Source organism: Schistocerca gregaria, chromosome 1, assembly GCF_023897955.1.
Source record: "Schistocerca gregaria isolate iqSchGreg1 chromosome 1, iqSchGreg1.2, whole genome shotgun sequence".
Lineage (NCBI taxonomy): Eukaryota > Metazoa > Arthropoda > Insecta > Orthoptera > Acrididae > Schistocerca > Schistocerca gregaria.
This window is the reverse complement of record NC_064920.1, coordinates 411,197,533-411,215,695: the sequence shown is the minus strand read 5'-3', so window position 1 is coordinate 411,215,695 and position 18,163 is coordinate 411,197,533. Positions and strand designations below refer to the sequence as shown.

General features: G+C 35.5%; 1 protein-coding gene across 6 annotated transcripts in view; it reads left to right on the top strand.

The window, feature by feature from the left end:
* LOC126349825 (G-protein coupled receptor Mth2-like) overlaps window positions 1-18,163 on the top strand; it is a 583,470-nt gene extending 565,307 nt beyond the window's left edge. For all 6 annotated transcript variants that reach the window (XM_050002465.1, XM_050002466.1, XM_050002462.1 and 3 more), the window contains 3 exons: window positions 10,265-10,452; window positions 13,001-13,163; window positions 15,860-18,163. In XM_050002465.1, coding sequence (XP_049858422.1) covers window positions 10,265-10,452; window positions 13,001-13,163; window positions 15,860-16,229 — 721 coding nt within the window. In that variant the 3' untranslated portion in view covers window positions 16,230-18,163. The remainder of the gene's footprint in view (window positions 1-10,264; window positions 10,453-13,000; window positions 13,164-15,859) is intronic.

Genomic DNA, 18,163 nt, shown 5'->3' with positions numbered 1-18,163 from the left:
AACCTCAGCAGATTTTGGCCATGTTCCTCTAACAATTTGCCCCTTAAGAGCATAATCTGTTAGCAGTACATAATGTCAGTGTTGAAAAGTACTCAGTGTCACCTTGGCCAATGATGGATGGGGTTTCACCTTTTTTTCAGCAATGGTGAATCCACATGTTTTCACTACTTGCTTTTCTCCTATGTCTCAGGGTCATATTAATACATCCATCATTCATCCATGGTGTTTAGGCAGCTAGAAAATTCATCTGAATTGGCCTGACACAGTTGCAACATACCCACTGTTGCCTTGGTTTGGCAGACATTTTGAATGCATGTCAGCAGTTGTGGAACCCAGTGGTTGTCATTATTTGCCTTGCTCAAAACATTGTGCTAAATGTCCAAAACTGACCCGTGACTAATTTTCACTTTTTCCACCAACATCTCAATTGTTATATAACAGACTTTGAGTACTAGGGATTCCAGCTTTCTTGAAATGTCTGGTTCTTCAAAGAAATTCTGCCACTTAGTTTTTAATTATTTATTATTATTTTATTTTTTTTTCTCTGAGAACATCAGCACTGTGGCATGCAGATTTCTGTGCATACCAGCATCCTAGACATTTAGCTACAAACAAACAAGAAATTAACCATGTGATTACCGCACACATTATGTGTCAGATTGTACCTGATCACTAAAGCCAAATGTCTAACAAGTTAAGATTCTAATGAATCCACAAGTGGCACTATTGGACAAGCTGTGGGGTTGTAAAATCTACATCCTTTTCGTGTCTGAAATTGCAGTTTTTTGCACTCCTACATTTCACAGATATAACCATTTTGAAAGAAATTGTGTTCACCAGCAAGATGCTGAGGAAGATAGTTGCTGCATTTCTTTCATGCTATGGATGCTGTTAGTACCATGGACCACCATTTATTTAAGAGTTCCTTATCATAAGGAGCAAATAAGCTGATGACTGCCATGTGGATACATTGAAAACCTCTATCTTACGTTTTTGTGTGGTCTTGATTTTAAAAATGAAAAATTGATGAAAATGCAGAATTGAGGAAAATGTTAAAACCCCCCAAAATATATGCAAAAATCCTGTACTTGGCATATATGATTAAAAATTGCAATCCTCTCCAATACTTTGAATAAAGCCTTCATAAGTGAACGAAATTAAATGTACAGTATATTATTTATACAATACTTTTTGGTGATGGATTTCATGTTCTTAAAAAATCACAGATGTGTAACAGCAAGTAAAAACACATTAAAAAATTGAAATTTGTGTTTGGGTACAAGGTAATCAAGCTGTTCTGCGACATGCTGTCACCACAAATTATATGTTCAAAACACATGTTTTTGAGAGATCATCCTTTGTGCTCAGCCAGAAAAAGGGAAAAATTGATGAACATGTTTAATTAAACCAAAAACATCACAGCAGCTAAGTGGTTGTTAACCATAAGCATAAATGCGGACATTTGCTTAATGATAAATTTTGTCACCATTGCAGTTATTGTTTAATGTTTTTCTTATGAGCCACACTTCATATGCTCACAACTGTTAGTGTTATTTTAGGCTTGATGAGAGAAACAGAGACATGAAAAAATGAGTTTACTTCCCCAACTGATGTTACAAGCTTATTAGAAGTGGGCACGGTGAATTTCTATACACTGTGTAAACTGTAAATTTGAAAGAAAACTTCAGGTGCTACAATTTTGCTTCATGCCCTCTATCACTGCTTCCAATCTTTACAATCTACAGTGTGTGGTGCAAAGTATACACCTGAGTAGTGTATGTAGTTGTTGCAACTCTATCATGTCAGATTTGAACATGGAAGTCTTTAAAATGTGTTATTGCAAAACCTTTGTTCTATTTCCATGTGACATCTCTGTCATAGCACATCATCTGCATGAAAAGTATATTTTCAGCACTTCACAAAATGCTTTCATACCCACCTGCACTCCGGTCATTGAAGGGCCACACCTCCTCTCTACACAACCAGAGGGTGAGCTCATTTTACACGTGTTAATGTGGTGTGGTGGCTGTGCAATAAGAGTTCATTAACCAGAAATGGGCAATGTTTCTTCATTTATGACCAAGCATATTTTTGGGACTCAGTGTTTGAATTTAAAAGGTTGATGATTGATATTGTTGCTGAATACAGTACATGAGAAATGCATGCAAAAAGATGAGACTGGCTTATAAGTAACACAAGAAAAGATGGTGTCTGGGCCCCTTTGTCATTTATTGACTTGGTCCAGAACACATTGCATCAACTGTCTTGTTTTTTCAATTACCACTGCAACCTAGCAGTAGTTGTATCATAATTGGCGGTGAAGCTATATGTTGCAAGTTGTGTAGGTAACACTGATTGTGGATTATGTCAGTGTTTCCACCCTCATGTCTCCTCTCTCCACAACAGCCTAAAATATTCCCTTAACTCTGCCACCACCCATGTTGCAAACCATTTGTGTTTTGTGTCACTTATAACTCATTCAGTCACATTGAATGTCAAAAGGAAGAAAATGGGATGAAGCCAAACGAGATGTTGAATAAGAACTTAGAATCAACGTAAACCTTACTAAGAAAAAATGTAAAATCAAGGAATTTTTAGCATTGTTGTTGTGGGTTTTTCACAGGGGTTAAGAATTCATGATGTAGAATCATGAAAAATGTAAAATCAGAGAACATAAAATTGAAGTTTCACTGTACCATGTTTTGTGTTTCAAATCTTGCAGTGACTATATTAAATGTATGCTCAAGTGAAGGTATGTAAATTTACATATTCTAGTAGAAACGAAATTCACAACTTTCCTTTTTTCAGTGTGAAGATTTTTCTTCCTGAAAGTCCAAAATTATTGTCTGTGAAACTTATGTAATTGACGTAATGGTGTGAAAATTAATATACAGCATGAGTAACAACTTAAAACTGCACCGTCCTTCAGCAAGCACATGGATTCTTCTTGTGATTTCTGTATCTTAGTACTGAATTAGGTGGTGCATTGATTAAGATATTGCTCATTTGGAATAAATGTGCACAAGTCCTCGCCTGCTCATGCAGATTTAGGTTTTACTGTTTCTGTCCATTACCATACTTCTGGCAAATTCTGGGATGGTTTCTTTTAAAAGAGGTCAACCAGTTACCTGCCCTATAGTTGTCTGGTTTAAGCTTTTGCTCCAGCTCTAATGACTTCATTGGTGATGAAATCCTAAATCATAATCTTCTTTCCAGTCATTGTTCACAGTTCTGTGTTCTGAATCATGCCAGTAGCTAGTTGGAGGATGTACATGGACCACAATCTTTAAACTTCCAATTTCACCTGGTTTACCAATGGAACATGGTTTCACCAAGAAGCATAAATAGCAGCCTTAAATATGCAAAATTTATATGACGAGGGCTGAAAATCACCACTCCTGCATTCAAAGAAGCAAGTGAATGATGTGGCATGTCAAGTATTCCGATCAGAGGTCCTATTTCTTTCTTATTCCCTACCATTTCCAAGGAACTAAACCTACATACGTCCAACACGTTTATTGGTTGCTAAATGAATGATGAACCAGCTATTTGAAGGATTACTAAAAACTACAAGAAAGTAACACAGAGGGTAGTCTTTTTTTAAGACTTGGCTTCACGTCTATAATGATCCAAGTTGCATGCCTTAATATATCTTCAAAGATCACGTACTGGAACTTGATGAACTCACATGGTTCTAGAGACTCTGTAGCAACCCCCAGGAATTATTTATTTTGTTTTCAGAAAGGGAAATGCATCAGTGGGGCCAGATATGGTCTATGAAATGAACAAACAAGCATTTGGTTTCAGGACATCTTAATAAGCGCTTGTGTTTAAGTGATTTTAAGAGATAATGCATTGTCCTTGTAGAATAATACCTTCATTTTTCACCACATCTCCTGGATTATTTTAAAACACTAAAGAGGACACCCATTTTATACCAGTCTGCATTATTGTGTTGACATCTAACCTCGCACTGAAGCAAGTGCTCCACTGACGGAAGTGCTCCACTGATCTTCAAGTTTTTTAGCAACACTTCATTACATGGCTGCTACTTTCTACCTGAGAGAATAAGATTATAAAATTGTCATTCTTATATGGCTGAGTTTATGAGTTCAAAAAATGGAAAATCTACGATCGAATAACAAAACATATGAAAAGGACAGACTGCTACTCATCATGTAGAGGAGGAGTTGAGTGGCAGATGGGCACAATGAAGAATACCATTAAATATTATTCAGCTATTGGACTGAGTTTTTCATCAGATGTAGACAGATGTTTTGTTTTGTCTGTGTCTGACTATGGACAACAGCTTGATAATATAGTATAGGAGTCTTTCATTGTGCTTGTCTGCCACTCAACACCTGCTCTATGCAGTGAATAGCAATCTATCCTTTTCATATTGTTGTGTGCAGAAAAATTACTTTCATCCCTAAAATGTATACATATTTTTCTTAGTGTGTACTAATATAACAACAAAAATAATCAATATAAAATCAATTTTTGAAATTATAATTAACTGAATAAATAATAAATCTACTCACCAAGCGATGGTGGGAGAACACACATATAAAAAGGAATTACAGCTTGCAAGCTTTTGGAGCCAGAACCCTGGGTCAGGGGTCAGGAAAGGCTCCTTCTCATCCTGTCCAGTAAGTCTCCCTTGATCTTGGGTTCTGGATGACTTTTCCGTATTTTGGAGAGTATACATGAATATGTCAAAAAATTTCATACCTAAAAATAAGCAGCACACAGAATGATAGTATGATACTCAATGATCGTTGGTCAATCCATAGTGCTCTGCCAATATATATTATAACCATTGTTAGTAGTTTGACACAGATGTACTGAACTGTCAGTTCAGACAAGGAAAGGTCATACTACAAAACAAAACATGCAAGGTCATTAAGGTTTCTGACAATATTAGCATTGTGATAAACAACAAACAGTGGACTGATCTAGAGACTGACCCCAACAAATTACTTTCACAATTCCTTAATTCAAAGTAAACTCACTAACAGTAAAACCTGAGCAATTACATCCAATTCAAATGTATTTGCAAGTTTCCATAGAGGATATCTATTGTACATGACAGTCAGCAAATATAAACAGCACACAACACCAAATCCTTAGGCCTCCACATAGACAGTAGGTCTGGCAAAGGAAATCATGTTCTCCCAGGCCATAAAAAAGATTGTCCTCGGCTACTTTTTCACTATGAAAATGTCACAATTTGGAGATATCAGTGTCACAAAGTCCACATACTTTGGGTACTTCCAGTCTATTCTTTGTCATGGAATTGTCTTCTGGGGCAATTCACATACATAAAAAAATTTCTTTCTGCAGTAGAACATTGTGTGATTTATGGTCAGAGTACCTCTGAGACCCTCCTGTCATAATCTCTTTAAGGAGCTTGGGATACTTAGTACCACTTTCCAAGATATTTATTTGATTATGTGTTTCATAGATGACAATCCTGTGCACTAAGGAACCAATTAAATGTACCATTACCACTATACAAGAAAATTAAAAATCTGACTGAGCAAGGTGGTGCAGCAATTAGCACATTGCACTCACATTAGGGAGGACAAAGGTTAATACTTGCGTCCAGCCATCCTGATTTAGGTTTTTCGTGATTTCCCTAAATCGCTTAAGGCAAATGCCAGGATGGATCCTAATGAAAGGACATGGCTGATTTCCTTCCTCATCAATCCCTAATTCAATGGAACTGATGACCTTGCTGTTTGGTCCCCTCCCCCAAACCAACCAACCAACCAATCAAAAATCTGACTCAGGTACGTAAAGGTGTACAGCATTCTGCTATTACAATATCAAATTTACTGGCAAGCTACATCAAAGATCAACATAATAATATTGCATTGTTTAAAAATAAATTAAAGACTTATTCACTTGAAAAAACTTTTTATTCATTAGATGAATTTTAAACAGATAAATATAGACCTTTTATGCATATATTTTTACAATGTGTTTGTTAGGTATTGTGCAACATATACTAATCCTTGTATGATGTCTGTTACATTTTACTTGTATTTATTTATTTTCCCTGAAATTGTGTTTGTAAAATAACTGTACTATGTTTGCTGTAATCTACATTTATGCATTCTTTAACACACATAAAAGAACCAACAGAATATTTAAATAATTAACTATGCTGCTCTGCTGTGATGATAAATTTCTTGTGTATGTGGCGGGGGGGGGGGGGGGTAGGGGGAGATCGCTTAGGAGGACTTGGGCAAATGTACTTATAAAATAGCCATATTTATGTTGTGCTGATGAGAGAGAAGAGGAGTGCTTCAAGAATTGCCAAGAGACACAGAAGTGACATAGAAAAAATTGATGACTGTATTTGACAATGACCTGTAAAGGTTTGCTGTTTCCTTGACTATAGGACAGTGTCAAAACCTAGTTTGTGACAAAGTAGATTGCATAAATTCTCATGAATGTTGTGAGGAGGAAACAAACCTAAGTATATGTAGTGAATGCTAAAGGCACAGAATTCACTATTGGCTATATAATGCCAGTTGATCCTTTGGCTTAATTGAATAACGAACTATAATTCTAGAAATTCATGGAAATTCTGCAATAAATAGTTTCTATTTCAGATTCATGTGGAATATAAGTGCCTAGGATAAGTACTTCCTCTTGGTGTATCAACCTTTGTGGACATCTATGAGATGTTATCCACATTCCTAGGCAAACCTTCCCAACTATTAATTTGTCGAAGACCACACAGCACAATTACCTGGGCTCCCAGTGGTCTTCAACAAGCATTGCACTAGTGGAATAACATGATGCAATACCTCCCCAAGAAAAAATCCCTGAGCAGTATTGTAGAAATACTGATGACATATTTGCACACAAATGACAATGTGTTTTAATTGTTCATGGGAATGAAAGAACTGGCATACAACATCTTCATAACATACCAAGCAAATCAATACCATATTTCGTTGCTAGTGCTCCAATTATTACAACAATTTTATGTTATTATGTACAGAACACATAACATCTGGTAAAAGTATGAGGAATGTATGCTATGTACACAGAAAGGTATGCCGAAGAACTAATGTCACATTATTAGCTTAAATAGTAGTGCATATAAATATTTGTGAGCCTTGTATACACTACTGGCCATTAAAATTGCTACACCAAGAAGAAATGCAGATGATAAACAGGTATTCATTGGACATATATATTATACTACAACTGACATGTGATTACATTTTCACGCAATTTGGGTGCATAGATCCTGAGAAATCAACCACCTCTGGCCGTAATAACGGCCTTGATACCCCTTTATCAAAGTTGGAAACATGATGGCACGCATTTATCCTCCTTACACAAGGCATCAAAACAATGTTTGACCAGGCAACGCTGGTCAACTGCTGTTTGTGTATGAGAAATCGGTTGGAAACTTTCCTCATGTCAGCACATTGTAGGTGTTGCCACTGGCGCCAACCTGGTGTGAATGCCCTGAAAAGCTAATCAGTTGCATATCACAGCATCTTCTTCCTGTTGGTTAAATTTCGCGTCTGTAGCACGTCATCTTCGTGGTGTAGCAATTTTAATGGCCAATAGTGTATATATAACATATAAAAATTATAGTGGGTGACTTTAATGCACAAGTTGGCCAAGAAATAAAATTTAAATCAGTAGTTGGAGATTATCCAGCACATGCAAGAACCAACAGAAATGGGGAAAGACTCACAGATGTTTGTAAACAATTTAACCTAAAACTAATGTCGACATGTTTCAGGAATGTTGCAAGAAAGAAAAAAATGTGGGTATCACCTAATCCAAATCAAGGTGAATATCAGTTGGACCATGAGGCAATAACGACTCACAACTACAAGGAAATCTTGGATGTCAGAGTGAGGAAGGGCCTAAACATAGACTCAGACCATTATCTGACTGAAATAAAGACCATGTTCCAACCGAACAATCTTAAACCAAAACCAAGAAGATTTCTGAGAGTAGGCACTAAATTTCTCCTGCAAAATCAGGACAAATTCTGTGCTATACTAAACACAAGAAAAATGAATGAGTGGGATGAAATTAAAGAAACACTTAAAGAAACGGGACAACCACGAAGAATACCAAGACACAGATGGTGGAACAAGCTGTGTGATGAAGCAATTGACAATCGACTAAAGGCATGGAAACAATGGAACAGTAATAAGAAATGTGAATACTGGGGAGGATTTAAAGAAGAAAGGAAAAAGACAGCAAAAATCATCAGATCAGTGAAAAGAAAATATGACAAAGACAGATTTGAAGAAATGTATTCAGATTTTAAAAGGAACAACACTAGAGACTTCTATAAGACTTTCAGAGAAGTCACCAATTTTACATTTTAAAGATAAAAATGAAAAAATGGTTTTAAGCAATAAAGAGAACTGTCAAGTTTTAGCTGAATACTTTGAATATCTATTAAATTGTGAGGAGCCTAATGATAGATTACAATTTCAAAAACCACAACATGGAAATCCACCATCGGAACCACCTACAGTAGAGGAAATAGAAAACATTATCAAAGCATTGAAGAATAACAAAGCACCAGGAGAGGATGGGATCGTAGCAGAAATGTGGAAACAAGCATTGATCCATCCTCTCCATAAAAAAAGGAGATAAAACAGACACCAACAACTATAGGGGCATATCCTTGTTACCAGTGACATACAAAATGCTTTGTAAAGCACTTTTAAATAGAATAGAGGAACAAGCAAGACCTAATATAGGAGATTATCAAGCAGGATTTAGAAAAGGTAGATCATGTGCAGAACAGATTCTTAATTTAAAAACAATTTTCAGAGTGAGAGCTATACAAAATAAAAATACAGTAGTTACTTTTGTAGACTTCAAGAAGGCCTACAACTCAGTTGACTCACAAACACTATTCCAGATACTTTATGAATCAGGGATAGATGAAAATGCCAGAAGACTTGTTGAACAAACGCTCACAGATACATCATCAAGAATTAAGTTTCAAGGCGAAATTTCTGAACCATTCAAAATCAAAACAGGAGTTTGGCAAGGAGATGGACTGTCCCCAATTCTCTTTCACCTGGTTTTAGATAAAATAGTAAAAACATGGGAAAGCACATTAAAAAACAGAGGCACAAAGGGTATAAGCATGGGCCAAGGAAAGAACAAATTTGAAGATGATATGGCATTGATAACTGAGAAATGAACAGACGCAATAGTTACGCTTGATCTGTTACTTGAGATTGCTGAAAAGACTGGGCTAAAAATATCCTATGAAAAAACCGAGTATATAGGACACAAACATAATACAGAAAAGTTTATGAAACAAAGTATGGAAAAATTAAGAGAGTTGATAGATTCAAATACCTGGGGGAGTGGATCCAAACCAATGGATTGGATAACACAACAAATAAAGAAAAAATAAAAATGTTGGGATTTGCATATAAATTAACACAAAACTACTACAATAAGAAATCAATATGCTTACAGGCAAAGATTAGACATTATAATTCAATTATTAGGACACAAGTAATGTGTGGATCAGAGTGCCTAACATTGAATAAGAAAGGTTAATTAAGAGAAGTAGAAAAAAGAGAGACAAAAATACTAAGAAAAATTCTAGGTCCTGAGAAAAACAAGAAAAATAGGTAGATTAAAAGGAGAAATGAAGACTTATACAAAAATAGAGAAAAGATCACAGATACATTGAGGAAGAGATGGCTAAAATTTTATGGATGTTTAAAAAGAATGGATGAAACATGGATTAAAAAGAAAATTTTTAGTTACATTAGTAAGCTGAAAAAAACTGTAGGATGGATAGAAGCAGTAAAGAAAGATGCCAACAAAATAGGTGTTACAGAAGAAATAACATGACAGGAATCACTTCTGGCTACTGATAGAAAATGCAAACTATGAAGAAGATGAGCCAAAACCTGGATCCACGTGAGTGTGGACAGATAAGCAGACAAGCAGTTGGCGAGAAAATGAAGAAGTACTGGGAAGAATCGAAGAAAAAGAAACACCATAAGTCTTAAGTTGTATGCGGTCCATAGTTGGCTAAATTCATACATAAAAATAAAATAAAATGTGTGTGTGTGTGTGTGTGTTTTTGTGTGTGTGTGTTTTTTAAGGTGCTATGTTATAGCTTTATGTGTGCCTAAATATAATTCACCATTCCATTGAGCTGTGAGTGAGTGATTGGCTGTCCAGTTTTTTTAATATAAAAATCGGGTTTACTTATGTTTCTGTTCCTGTTTTGCAGTGGATTCCGGTCATTGCGTGGGACAGCCAGAGAAAGGGAGCACAAGAAATTCATCATCTATTCTATATACTCATGGGGCTGCCCTCTAATTTTGCTAAGTGTGACACTTGTTATGCAGTTCCACAATGACATTCCTGATGGTTTACTAAGACCACAGTTTGGTGTGAAGAGATGTTGGTTTCCTGATGGTAGGTATTACTACTGTTTCATCAGATATACAGAATATTCAGTCTGGTTGTCTGAGTCAAGCAAAATGAAGTTATGAAAAATACATTAGCTGATATCAGGATAATTTAGTGAACAACAATCAACTAGAGGGGGGTAGAGTACCGGGCACGAGTCGTGCTTCGGTAGCTCAGATGGTAGAGCACTTGCCCCCGAAAGGCAAAGGTCCCGAGTTCTAGTCTCGGTTGGGCACACAGTTTTAATCTGCCAGGAAGTTTCAACTAGAGGGGGGTATTAACTCTCAACAATTTGAGCATCATTTACTTTTTTGCATGAAAACTGATTAAATATGCACTCAAGATGATAATGTGTACCATTTTTGATGGGGACTCATAGACTGGTAATGAAAGAATTGTTTTGTGGGATGGTCATGAAGAAAGCAGCCATACTTGAAAGATATAAAAATTTAGTTGGCTTAATTACAAATTACAATGTTATGATAAAATTAAAAGACCACATACTGAATTTTTCTAATGGGCACAACGTCAGTTTATCACTAAGAGAAAGTGTAGCCATCCTCAGAGGAGCTCTGAAATTGTTTGAAGAAACATAAGTCAGTATTCTTTGTGATCAAGAATCATTAGTAAAACTTCATAATGGGAGAGAAGATTGTCAGTGAAGCAGCAGAGAGTATGAGTTACATCACACAATGCTCATTTTAAGTGATTACTTGTCTTTCCTTACAAGAACCTCCCATAAAAGCAAGCATAGTAACATACATACCAGCAAGTAATGGAGATCCATGCTGTAGAAATTATCTTCAAGGACTGTTACCATGCTGAAGGCAGCACAGTCATTCAATAAACAGCCAATTTAATAGTAATTTTCAATATGTGGAATGACAACAGGTGCTACATGTTATGCAGCTGATTGGTGAACATTAGTTCCACCCTAAGAAAATTAAGCAACTTGTTACTCCATCATTGCAAGTTATGCGCTTTCAGTTACTCATTGTAGTTTTACTGATGAAAATGAAGTTAATAATGCTGTCCCCATAAGCATTTATTTATTGTGATTAATCATGTGAAAAAAGTCTTGAAGAGAAAGGATTTGAAGTGAAATTTCTCATAATATGCTATCATTTTTCAGGTATCTGATGTATTGTTACAAAAGGATATTAAATTTTAATCAAATCACAATCAGTCTTAATATACAACTACCAAGATGTGCAGTACAAATTCAAGGTCCAATCCACAATTTGACACTCAAATTGTAAGATAACACATCATGAGACACCACTATCATAGGAGTTTCCGATATTCTGAAAATCTGGAGAAAAACTATTTACAGATTGAATCTGCTTAATACAATGGACAGGAAGAACACATGACATGATCTGAGTGACACAACAAGAGGAATTCTAAGAACTAGTCATCCTTCAACTCCCTAAATGTCTGTAAAAGTTGTTAGGAAACACTAGGTTCTGTTATGCAGAAAAACTATTCATAAAACTAAGTGGCAAAAGTCGGAGATGAGTAAACTGCAGGCTGTGTGCCAGTAGCCAATACAGAAACAGTAAAAACAGTGCTTTATAGCAAAATTTATTTTAAAAGCAAGTGAAACTACAGCTGTAGTATAATCAATACTGGCAGATAGTAAACATTTCTGATAACTTGCACATTGTATTTAATTATTTCTCATAAATGAAACACAGCTTGTTTCTTCCTTTGAGTTGTATGGTCATTTATAACATGAACAATGCAATGAAAACATATCAGATGCCAAAATATTTTAGAGGAGACTTTTGAGATGTTGAATAATTGTTCTTACATTTCTAGCTGATAAAAAATGATTAATATTTGTCTCATAAATATAAGTGGGCTACTGTACCACTATAGTCCCTAATAACATACATTTTCATTCACCATTAAGCAATTTCCATAATTTTCTTGTATTAAAAAAATGAAAACATATACCCATATTAGGAAACATTTCGGCTTTAGAACATTGTAAGTGTTGTGGCCAAATACATGACATGTACCCCTCACCAGTTTATAAATTTATTGGCACTAAAAATAATAACTCCATTTGTGAGGATTCAAAGGACACACAACATAAATATTTTCATGTGTGAACTTTCACGCATTTGGCAGACTGAATAAAAACTGCCCTGGAAACAGTTTTGCAATGAACGAAAGCTGCTTGGAATTAGACGTGACTTAAGTCCTATAAGTGGAGTAATAACTTCTATGGGAAGAAATTTATCAGCCTGGTTGACAATGGAACAAATGTCTTAAACATTAAATTACCATTTACATCTGGCTACCTCTGCCATAACTCATGATCATGCGAGTGAACCTAATCATTTAGTTTAGCTCATCCCTCATCGTATGTACTACATAATCATTTGGGAATAATTTGTTATAATTAACACATCAAGTCTTGCCTATTTTCATTTGGGATTTAATGTATTACACATTCATTTTTTAACCATTGTAACTGTTTGATAATAGCAGTGTTCAACAACTTGACCTAGTGAATGAACTGTAAAACATTTGTTTCAATTTGCAGACATTACAATCCTGGCATACTTTTATGGACCTGTTGGGGTGCTGGTTCTGTGTAACATTATCTTGTTCATTTTAACTGCCATCAGAATTGCACAGCTCAAAAGAGAAACAGCTATGCTGAAAGGCACTGATTCAAGACGACATGATGATGACAACAGACAGAGGTGGGTGTAATTATATTTCTTCATTAGTGTTAAGTCAATAAGCATAAAAGATTAAGAGAAAACTGTATTTTATATACCAGTGTTAAAATAAATGTCAGCCTAAAGAAGAAATTTATATAGAACATGTAGTGTCAAAAGGTTAAGATGCGGTGTCTTTATTCAGAAGTTAATGGTATTAAGTGAGAAGGATGTGGGTAGAGACTAAAAGAGAGGACAGATGGACAGACATGCACAGTTAAGGAAAGACTTAACATTTTATGAGCACCTTTAAAGATGAAGTAAATAGTCCAGAATTTGAACCAAGAACAACTGCCAACATGAGTAACTTACAAACAGATATCATTGGTACAGCAAATCAGCTTAAATCACTTATTAAAGGCAAGGCTTCTGGTCCTGATGGTTTACCAGCCAGAAGAGTATGCTAATACAATAGCTCCACGTTTAGCAATCATCAGATAGGATCAATGGGGGACATTGAAAAAGTTCAAAGAAGGGCAGCTCATTTTGTGCTATCATGAATTTGATGATACGTAATTGGCGTGGCAATCATTAAAACAAAGGCAAGATCTTCTCATGAAATTTCAATCAGAAACTTTCTCCTCAGAGTGTGAAAATATTTTGTTGGTGCCCACCTACACGAGGAGGAATGATCATTATAATAAAACAAGAGAAATCAGAGATCACGTAGAAAGATTTAAGTGTTCATTTCTATGCTCTTTTCAAGATTGGAACAGTAAAGAAGTAGCTTGAAGGTGATTCGATGAACCCTCTGCCAGGCACTTAATTGTGAATTGCAGAGTAATAATGCAGATGTAGAGGTGCAATCAGCAGCTCGTAATCAATGTTATGGAATGTTATATGCACCACAGAAAGCAGTTTGTCACAAAAATCCCCCAATAATCTTTACCCATAATGCATCTTTCAAGAAGGAACAGTACCAACAATCGTACACCATACAACCATGAACTGTGCTATCACAGAACCATTTTAATGTGTGTGTGTGTGTGTGTGTGTGTGTGTGTGTGTGTGTGTGTGTGTGTGTGTGTGTGTGCCTCACCAGTATATAAGCCTGAAATAAGGCTAGAAACAAGAGCAATCAAGTTCAATAAGAGCATTACCCCATGACAATTATGATGAATGATTTGAATGTCTTTTGTGTTGCTCTCATATGTATTTGGTGGGGAACAAAAGCTTCGAGATTGATTCGTGGGCACTGGTGTTTAATTTGCGTATCTCACATCAGTCTATAGACACAGGACAACTATATAATTGCAAGCAGCATGCAATGATAAATGAGTCTCCTATAAATAAAGAATTTAATACCAAATGCTTCCCCATCTGCAACATCAAGTTCTGGGGCGAAAGACTACATTACAGTGCACAATCCTTCGTCATATACACAATGCCCCATACAGAGAAAATTACTTGTTAAAGAGGAAGGCCACAGAACAGATGAATTTTTGCAGCCTATACAGTAAATATTCAAATATAATATTTGCCTATATGAGAATTTGTGGAAGAGACAACACTGTTAACAAGATATTGTACAGTCATCATAAAACACACGTAAATAAAGTGCAGGTCTAAACCCACAAATGTTGCTAACCCAATCTGTTCATCTCAGTAGCTGCAAGGTCAATGTAGCTGAATACCAACTGGATTTAATTCCTGGCTGGATCAGAGATTTTCTCTGTCCTCATCATTATTCATTGTTAGAGAGAGAGAGAGAGACAGACAGACAGACAGACAGAGAGAGAGAGAGAGAGAGAGAGAGAGAGAGAGAGAACCAAGCTAACAAATTCATAAGCCCATATTGTGCTGTAAAAGCACGTTGTCAAATCATCATCATCTTCTTCTTCTTCTTCTTCTTCTCCTTCTTCTTCCTTATCTTTCCCGATTTCTCTGTGAGGTTGGCATTGTTACATGGATTGTTGCAATGTTTATGACAGTGGCCGAATGCTCTTCCTGATGCCATCACATTCCCCCAGGGCAGAATCTGTGTACCTCAACTCTCAGCATCTAGAATAAGCTCATTTTCAAGTCTGGAAATGGTTTCTAAATGTCTGAGAAGCTCATATATGATGTGAAACATCGGAACCCGCCCAGTATGTACCTTGCTACATGTGTGAAACTCCCTAAAAGTCACATCCAGGCTGGCCAGCTCACCCGCCTCATTTTTAATCCATGAGGTGGATTCAATATGGTGCAGACTCAACTCCCTGAATGCCAGAAGTGATGCATCAGTAGGCATGGCTACCTGGGTAGGTCTAAAGAAACATTGTCAAATATTTTTTATAAGACGTTTTATAACATTTATGATGGTGTACTGGGGTACTTTTATCAGCCCTTTTATGAAAATTAGTGTGGTCTGGATTTGATAAAAGATTTCTCAAAGATCTTTGACAGTGTAATATGTGCCTTAGTAAACAAAAATGGATGAATTAATTTGTTTACAATTTATGTAAACAAAACCTAAAGTATGTGTACTAAAATAATAATCAGGAGAAAGGAACTTGGTTCAAAAGTTGTTGTTATGTGTTCACTACTACCATCCATCAATGTAATTATATTTATTGTCAAGACTAATGTTTCATTAAATGGTGTTCTGTTAAAGCAATTAAACAGAGGACTTCTTTACACTGTAAATGATATTTATTTATTGTAATAAGACTGACCTTCATGTGCTTCTTCCCCAGGTTTAATTTGTACCTGAAGCTTTTCCTCGTCATGGGTGTGAATTGGTCAATGGAAGTAATATCAGGATTGGTTGGTGGCCCTGAATACGTGTGGTATGTAACCGACATCTGCAACACACTGCAGGGTGTGCTCATATTTGTTATATTCGTCTGGAAAGACCGTATTCGTCGTATGCTTATGGAAAAATTCTGTCCAAAGAGGGCTTCAACTAAACTCAGCAAGTCAACTGTTGTGACCTACTCAACAAGAGCCAGCCCATCTCGCTTGTCACATGGAGTACTAAACAATAAAGTTACAGACAACAGCAATGGAGATGTTGTAAAAATCACAGCTATTACACCCATCTCTGATGACAGTGATGTGCCCTGAAAGTAAAAGGCTGAATAAATAATTGCAGTGGTGCCTATATTTGCAATTCTGGGATTTTTGCAATGATGAAATGTTGCTTCTGACAGGTTCTTGTAAGAAAGGGACTGTGAAAAAGTGGAGAAACTAATTCTCTAAGTAAGGAAAAACAAACTGTTGGTCAATAAAAGAATCCATGCATAAATTGTGAAACATTCCTCACAAATGTTACTTTTTTGTTTCAACAATAATTGTACAAATTGAAATCACTAAATTAAAATTTATTCATCCTAAAACACTTTAACTCTTGCTTAAGGGTTGAAATTAATTTTCTTTTCTTTTGAATATGAAGGGAGTACAGCAAGTTATAACTACCTCTACAGGGAAATTCATCCATTCATTGTAAATCCAAGTAGATCATTAATTATTCCTCCCTTCATATGGAGGAAAAGATCTAAGGACTCCACTATCAGTTACTATCACTACAGTGTTTGCGATAATGTTGGGATTATGACCTGTCTGCTTTTGTAGAGAAACAAAATAAACATTCTTGTATTTATGTGCATGCAGTTGTAAACAGGAACACTGACTTATTTACATGTGTTAATGTTTATGAAGCATCTATTGTGCACCATTTGTGTATTCATCACTGCTGATAATTTGTGACGATCATTCAACAGTCAAATCTATTTTCCTAATACACTGCATTATTCAAAGATAAAACATAGAAGTAAAAGATGTATGCTAATGCTGACAAATGCTATACAAAATCCCTTTACGAACCAAGCAGGTGCATGTAATGTACAAATTAATTATGCTTAAGGTGAAAGGCAATATGTGTGTGTGTGTGTGTGTGTGTGTGTGTGTGTAACCAATCATTTACATATGTATTCTGTGAAGCAGAGTACTTGCGTCTAATGGTAATTCACAGGGCTTTTCAGCAGCATTGCATTTTTGTGATATTTATTCACATTTCATGCTAAAGTGTATTTAGTTAAGCAAAGAAAGGTACAACAACAGCTGTCAGCAATCACAAGCGAATCAGAAAAAGCATTTACAAATGCTGGACTTATAAATTGAAAAACAACAAAGTTTATGATATGTGGAGCTAAATGCAAACTATTTTAAGAGAAATATAATTCAGAAATGTAACTGGCAAAAAGTCACATAGTGAAAAATATTAATGTATATATAACACTGCAGTTGTGTGTATGTATGCAATCTGGCAAGCTGCTTGTATTTTACCACTATTACAGCTTGTTCATCAACATTCATTGTCAGCAATAATCTACGATGACACTTTTACCAACTAATCAATGTAATTCTGTGCTTATTTAGTAAGTTAAAAACTGTCATTTCAGTGTAATAAAAATTTGGGTACAAGCTACCAATTTCTTTCTGTTCTAAACAAAGTGTCATTCCAACATGACATTATTGTTTTTGAAATACTAGTCAGTGAAACTGTTCCTTATTTTGCAAAACATTGTATAGGCATAGAAGGCATGAGTTTTTAATTTAGAAATATTGATGAAAATACAAGTTTGTGGCATGTGTAGGTACGGTTACCTAAGACAATATAAGGAACTTGTTTGTGTGTGTGTTAGAGAGAAAGAGAGAGAGAGAGAGAGAGAGAGAGAGAGAGAGAGAGATATCTGATTTTTATTTATAGAGTTAAATATGTTCATGTTTGAATTGCCAGTATTTTAAGTTATTTACAAGATACATTAAAGTGATTGATCATATTATTATGAAATAATTAAACAAGTATATCTAAATAAAGTGTACAACTTTTATTCTATTATGTTTTTCCACAAATGACTTGATGGGGCCGCCATGGATACAAAAATACTTATACTTTTGCAGAACTGGATAAAAATGTTCTAAAATTGTAGTGATAGTACTTCACTGAGATAAGATTACTTCAGGTGTTCTACAAAAGAATAAACATCTAATATTAG